Source organism: Apis dorsata, unplaced genomic scaffold, assembly GCF_000469605.1.
Source record: "Apis dorsata unplaced genomic scaffold, Apis dorsata 1.3 scaffold_265, whole genome shotgun sequence".
In the NCBI taxonomy this organism is placed as follows: domain Eukaryota; kingdom Metazoa; phylum Arthropoda; class Insecta; order Hymenoptera; family Apidae; genus Apis; species Apis dorsata.
Window position 1 is genome coordinate 1,080,323 of NW_006263543.1, and position 7,766 is coordinate 1,088,088.

The window sequence follows — 7,766 nt, forward strand, 5'->3', positions numbered from 1 at the left end:
GAATTCGTGTAAATTTCCTCGAAAACGTATTTTATTTAAAAATGTTCATCATCGTTTGTTTCTACAATTCTTCTCCTTCTATAAATTTATATAAATACGATAGTCGCGCAACATCTCCACAAATGAGTTTTTCCGTACCTATTCCTTCATTTCCAAGTCTAAATTCATAAATCATGAACGCATGACTTTTCATCTCCTCGCTCACCACCTTTACTCGGATACATGAACAATGAAATATCCAAACAAATGGGGAGGGGGATGCACAGAGCTGCTAAATAAAACATAAATTTCTGTAAAAAAAATAAAACGTGCAGTAGATGTGCTATCGAGTCGCTATCTCTTCCTTAAAGATATTCAACATTATACAAAGAGATGCATAGATTTTTAATTATTTAATCAAACTCGTGGAAAGCCAACCATCGCCGATAAAACGTCTCTCAAATTTTCTTGCTCAAATTACAATGCAACGTAATTAATATATATACAAAACGCTTAAAATTTTTAATCGTTAATTAAAAACCTTGTTTCCACGATAAAAAAAAAAAACAGCTGTCTTTTCTTCTCTTTCCTACGATATTTTTCTCCGCAGAGAAGGAAGAAAAAATCCTCCGTGACGCAACACGCGCCGAAATCGATATGACAATCTTTCGAACCGATGTGCATTCATGTGCTTTCTAGCCGATGATAAATGCATTCGCCCTCGTACGCGGCCCGATACGCGAATCGTGTACACACGCAAACGATCGTATTTCACGTCACGGAGGAAATGAGTTCGGTTGCATCGGGGAACTTGTATTGAATTAAGGGATGAATGGATGGAGAGAGAGAGAGAGAGAGAGCGAAGGAATGGGGGAAAAAAAATAACAAAAAAGAATAAAAGAGAGCACATTCGATGGTGGATTTTGTTCCACCCGGCTATCTGAACTAGAAGCTAACGAGAAGAATATTTAAAACTCTCGTTTCGAAAATTTGCCCAACTTCAGATCGAAATCTTCTGTGAAATTCACTTTTGCGAATAGCGCAAAAATCAGCGTTCGAAAAGACTATCGTTGCTCGATTGGAACGTGAAACACATCCCCTATCGATAAGTTGGATTAGTAATATCAATTTTAATTTTATATATTACTATTTTATATAAAAATAACCTAAGAAATAACAAATTTAATTTATTAAATAAAATTTATTATTGATTTTTTTTTAACAATTTTATTACATTAATCTGATTAGGAAAACAATTAATTGAATATCCATTTACATATATTAATATATTTTTTACAACAACATATTTCCTATATTTCTTCATAATATTTTATACAAGAAAACTATGAGATTTATTAATTTGAAAATCAAAATAATTTAATAAATTTTTAGTTAATGAACTTGAACAAGTATATATTTTGAAAATATATTATAGAAATTGAACTTTTCTATTAACTTAAAGATATCTAATCTATTAATAATTCTTTTATTAAATATAAATATAATAAATATATTATTAACCAATATCAATATTTCTATTCAACATATAAATATTAATTTATCAAATCGAATTCGAGGTAAAATTCCACGAACTCAAGTAATTAAACAAATATGAAAAATAAAAGTTATAATAAATATTAATGATCAATATTCAAATCCATAAAATATTATAGTTAATACTAATCTTATAAGTATAATATTTATATATTCTGATAAAAAAATTAAAACAAATATTCTTCTATGATATTCCACATTAATCCATTTGTATTCCCAATTTCTCTCCATCAATTTAATTGCGGAACGATATATCTTCTTGTGGGAAGAGCGTTACCCGATATTTATTTAACGATACACGCGCGTGCACGTTCGAATATATTTGCGCGAAACGAAAATGAAGCAAAGGCTTGGAAAGAAGGGGAATATACAGATTCAGAAGTATATTATATACACCGTAAAAATTGACGATTCGTAACGTAATTCATGCTAGAGAATTAATTAGCTACGAGCTTATATGTGTATAAGTATATATAAGTAGTAAGTATCGATAAAAATTGACGCTCAAGTGGTGACAGCCGATATATGGTCAGACTTCGGCGAACGGAATTAGCATTGGAGCCTGGTGTGTTTTGCACACGGGTATATAATTTATAAATGGGGGGGAGAGGGCCATTATAAATGATCGAAGAAATTGATTTTCTTTGCATTCTGTAATCGTTGTCGTTCGATGAAATTCGCTCGCTCTTGTTTTTAATTCAACGAACGAGTCGAATACTCGTTCGAATTTCGAGTTTACCTTTCTTTTCCTCCGCCACAAGTTTCGACCATATATTCGGCAATGGTAGAATTTTTCTCGAACATTGGGTGAAACTATTTGAATCAGAGAGTCTGTGCGATCTGTTTTCAGCCGAGGCAGGGATCGCAGTAGCGGCGGAAATGAAGCAGCCGGAGGAGCGCACCGCCGAGGAAAAAATGGCGTTGCTCGGGAAACCGAAGTTGGGCGAGGTGTTCAGGGCACAGATACGGATCAAAGAGTCGAAGGAGTTCAAGAATACCGTGGACAAACTGGTGCAAAGGGCCAACGCCTCTATACTGCTCGGTGAGTCGATACTTTTTTTTTTTTTTTTTTTTTTTCCGATTTAAAAAATTCCCTCGAGACTTTCCTCAGACTTGTTCGAGCGACGAAGAAGAAGTTTGAACAGTTTCCTTCCCCCCCTTTTTCAATTTTTCAAAGACCTTTTTTTAAAAGATCTTTTTTCTCTTTGTCTTCGCTCTTCTCTCGCCGACGATTTCCACTTTTCTCGTCGTTTATACCTTTATTTCTGCATAATTTTGGAAAATTAACTTCTCGTTCCGCTTATTTTAAAAGGGACTTTTTACAAGGTGGAACGCTCGAGAACTCGATTCTTGTCCCTCCGACAACTACTTTATTCCCTCTAACAGGCGAGACAGCCTGTTTTCTTCCTTGATCCTCCAGCATTTTATCATTTCAGCCGGTTCTCGTCCTCTCTTATTTTCCACCTGCATTATCCACCACTTCAAATCCTCCTTATTGTACCACTCGAGTGTAAATTTGCCCGTGAACAGACCTTGATTAAAACAGGACAAGTTGAGAAACTGTTAAGCTGTTCCACTGGCGAAAGGAAACAAACGGAATCACGCTTAAGACTGTATTTGATGAAGAACAATTAGAAGGAAGAATACACCCATTTTTAGCAACTTTTCTTTTTCGGCCTGGATTCCTCATTCCTCTCTCTTTTTAAACATTTTTTGTTAACATTTAATACAAGAGGATGAGATTTTTATTCAATATTTGATCTCCTCCAAGATTTTTATCTTCGTTCTTATCTCTTTATTTCCATGTTATTTGTGCCGATTAACGGAGTGAAAGAGAACATGGCGATAAGAAATTATCTATATATTTCCTGGCTAATAGAATCCAATAATGTACGGCTTATTGCTTTTGGAGAAGAAAGAATCGGCCACACCGGTCTAAGCCGGAAAAAGGTCGAGAAAAATCTCTTCCGTCAGCTGGATCGGACTATCGTGGCCAATCGAGTTATCCGCATCGTTGGCGAAAGTACCTTCTCCCTAATCCTAATATTTGCACAGCCTGTCGGAATGGACAGCCATACGTGACGCTAATCGCGCTCGTGTTTGTGACCTTCTGTACATCTGTCGATTAGATAAAAATATGGAACTGGAAACGAAGAATTAGAGGAAAATTCTATATTTAATTTTTAAAACGCGAACAAACATTTTATAATTTAAAAAAAAAAGAAATTGTTTCATGCTTAACCCATTATCCGTTTTAAAAATTAATATTTCGATTGAAACACAATTCGTTTGTGATTAACTATTATCCAAAGATGATCGTTTATCCGGTTTGATTGAATTTTTCTTTTTAATTTCTTTGTCGATATTTCGTCCATCTTTCGTTCATTTTAATTCACATTAAACAAACCTCTCCATTCATTCTATCTATATATAATTTCAGAATCAGAGACACGAGAAAATATTCAAACGAGATTAAAACATCGAGAGAGATTAAAATCTAAATCTACTCTGCGCGGGTAAACGCACAAACTTGTCCCGTTAAAACCATCTTGAAGTTGGATTACCTGGTCGGTAAACGATAAATTCGAGCAAAACGAAGTTTTCGAGAGAATTCGTATTATTTCCCCACCCCCTTCTTCTTCCTATCTTTTTAATCACCTTTAATCCTCCAGCTTCGTAACTGCATCGTATTGCATATGTATTACAACGCGTAAAGAAGAGAACGCATGACGGTGAAAGAGCTACTTCGTTTCTGCTCCATTTCACTTGTTCCATGGTTGATATTACATTCGAGATCACTGTCCCGTTATATTGAGTTCCAAACTTGGATCCTGTCGCAAGCAAGAGCGAGAGAGAGGAGGGATGAGGAGGTCGTTGAAAAGGGGGTTGAGTTAACGCAAAGTCCGGTAAGTCCGGAAACGAGGGGTTGAGAGAAGGAGCGAAAGTTGAGAGAAGGAACTGCAGCGTCGGCTGGCGAACCTTCTGGTATCCTTCTATCGCGCGCGAGATTCCTTTTGTTCGACGCCCGTTTTGCATTTCACGGTTTGCATCCACCCTTTTGCGAGAAGAAAATCGCCGGGGACGCGCCTTCTTTGCGCCACGATGACGCGTCTTCCTTTCGAACGGTGTAGCTTCTCCCTTCCTCTCGTTCGCTCGCCCTGTCTCGAAGGATCGAATTCACGTTTCGCTCGATGGAAATTCGGAGGCGGGGTGGAAAGAATAGGAGGAAGGAAAAACGAAACAAGGGAGGGAACCGTCGAAATTAATGGATTCCTCCAGCTCCGGATGAGGGGAATCGACTTTGCACCCCGGAACAAGTGGTCGACAAAGGAAAGAAAGGGAATTCCGTGGCGCGTTTCCGAGGCATCCGATTGATTTATTGGCTGGCAATGTGTCTATCGAGTCGGGGGACATCTTCGTTAATCGAGCTCACCTCCCTCTGTCCGATCTAATTCCGCGAGTGGAATTGCGCTCGAGCGTGACATTGCCGTTCGAGGCGATTGAGCCTTGATGTCACGGCGAATCCTCGAGCGTTTGTCAACCCGTGAAAGATGTTTCGTGATGATATCGTTAAAGTTTAAAACGGATGGAAGAATTTTTATTTCGTTCCTTCGTTCTGGATTGAATTAAGGATAAGGTTCGAAAGAGGGAATCGAAGAATTTGGCTGATGGAGTAACGTAAAAGTTAAATGGAAGCAAAATGGGAAAATGGGAAATTAACCTATGATCCTTTTCCACGGTCGCTTGGTTTGTTACGGTCGTTAACGTATTCAAATAAATTTCGAGGTATTATTAACCCGCCGCAGCCACCATATTCCGGAATGTTTATATAATCGCGCTGGACGTTTGCAAGATAACATTACGCTTGCTAGTTGAAATGAAAATGAAATTTAAATGGAATTCCAAATGTTAACCTCGTTCGAATTCAGTTTAAGATCGTTCAATTTTTATTTTTAACTTCGATCCCAAGTATTCGTAGAATATCGAAACACAGCGAAAAAAATGATTTTTGCATCGTAAATTTTCGAAGAGAAATCACTTTCCAATGCAATTTTTCGTGAACAATGTTAAAAACAAAGCTACGAAATTAATCGAAAACTTTAAATCTTATTGGAGATCTAATACGCTTGCCTGTTGCCTGATATTCGTGCGATATTGTCCGATATTAGCCGATATTATTCGACGTTGCCCGATGTTAACCGACGATACCCGATAATACCCGATGTCCGCAATTACAACTCGACGTTGTTCTACCCCTAAAGACAATTGCTGAATAGCACTGGCTTAAAGCGCTCGTCTTAAACCACCATTTCATTAATTTTGCTACATCTCAGCATTGTCCTATCGTTCTCGTCAAGTGGCTGTGCTCAAGAAACGAACGATACCGGGATCTACATACGTAGCAAATTCGATTACGCGTCGTAATTGAAGAACGATGCTCGTGCTAGGTCAAGCATAAAGTAGAACGCGTGTTTCCAGATATACCAGCTAACTGTCCAGTAAAATGAACCAACCATCACGGATCTCTCCCTTACACGCGCGTGTACAAGAACGGAATAGTTGCATTTTCCCTCGAATAAATCATTTAACCCTCGTGTACTGAACCATTTCTTTAATGTATATCTGTATTCAATTTTATCCGGATAATATATTTTAATTTTATTCATTATTTTATATTGGAATATACGAAGGAATTTCTTTTAACAGAATCTTCGAGTATAATAATTGAATTCAATTTTTTCAGGATGATATTTATTTGATTTATATTCATATTTTGATGGAATATATGAAGGAACATCGGTACAATAATATTGATCAATTCACGTTTATTTATTTTATACAATTCCATCTTTCTTCGCAAAAAAAAAAAAAAAAATGATAATCCGTTTGTTCCCAAATTCCCTATCTTTAATAATAACATATATATATATATAATAAGTTTTACTCGCGATAATTCCAAGAATGGCAAGATACGGCGAATTTACCTCTGTCGTTAATGAAATTATCCGATAAAGAGATTCACACCGAGTAAGCGAATTTTCCTCTAACGATTTCGATTCAAGACGTATACCGCGAAATTGTGCACTCGGTGTAGCGCTGCAACTTACCATCGAGAACTTACTCGGCGCTTTAAATGTAAATTCGCAAAGCGTATCCACACGTGGAAGTAGATTCCTGGAATCTGGAATCTGTCTCTCCTCGCGATCTCGACCTCCTTCAGGATTTCCTCATTGAATCTTGTTTGGAAATCGTGCAACGTCATAATTTTGACAGGCGTCCAACGTTCGTCATTATCTCGGTTGAAAAAGTGAAGTGACAAATTATTTCAACCTTGTATATATATATATATATATATGCTGTCAAACCTTGATCTTGTTTTTCAAACTCTTCGTTGCGATTTTTCTCTCCGTAGAAACACCGTATTGAAATTCAGATTAGGCATCGACAGAAGAGAGAAAACGAAAATGCAAAAATATCGAAAATAGGTCGGAATATCTATGGAAAAAAATTCTACTTCTGCTACGCTCGTCGCAACCGGATGCCGGAGAAAAAAAAAAAAAGAATGCAAATTTTCGGAACATTTCGAGATTCAACCACGTTCAGATTTCGTTCATTAAACGAATTATCCGCCATGATTTATTTGAACGAAGTGTTACTCGAAAGAAGATAAAATTCATCCAAGAATTAGCGAGAATTCTTCTTGGGAAGTTTTCGAGTGAATGACCCTTTGTGATTTTTATTCGAGTCGAAAAATAAAAGAGACAAAGGGGGAAGGGAAAGAATTGGCATCCTTTGTGCACTCACCCCAACCTGCCTTCGGGCAAGTTAATTTTAAACTCAAAGGTGCGAGCCGTCGGTCTACCGCCTTTAATGCGTTCGATTCCATTTATTTTACGATAGACGATTTTCGAATCAGTTCTCTTTGAGTTTCGTACGAATTAGATTCATTGATCGTGGCCCCTTTGAACGTGGAAATCCATTCATGGATTCCTTTATTCAAAATTGTAATTAAATTAAGAATTATAATTTAAACCCAAAAAAAAACTCAAGTTGAATAATTAAATTTTTCGATTAAAAAATTTTCAATTACTCCGAGTAATTAACGTTGAATTCTTGAATAACGAAACGTTCCTCTTCAAAAATCATGGAGCAGAATTCCACGTAACACTTACACACTCGTTTCTTTTTCTTTCTTCCTCTCTCTCTCTCTCTCTCTCTCTCTCTCTCTCTCT

At 36.9% G+C, this 7,766-nt stretch overlaps 1 protein-coding gene across 6 annotated transcripts in view; it reads left to right on the plus strand.

Moving 5' to 3' along the window:
• The window catches only part of LOC102676230 (sodium/calcium exchanger 3), an 88,963-nt gene that overhangs the window by 48,618 nt on the left and 32,579 nt on the right, over window positions 1-7,766 (plus strand). For 5 of the 6 annotated variants that reach the window (XM_031510865.1, XM_006616505.2, XM_006616506.2 and 2 more), the window contains exon 5: window positions 2,360-2,575. In XM_031510865.1, the coding sequence (XP_031366725.1) occupies window positions 2,360-2,575 (216 nt within the window). The remainder of the gene's footprint in view (window positions 1-2,359; window positions 2,576-7,766) is intronic. The other variant, XM_006616508.2, reaches the window with a different exon arrangement.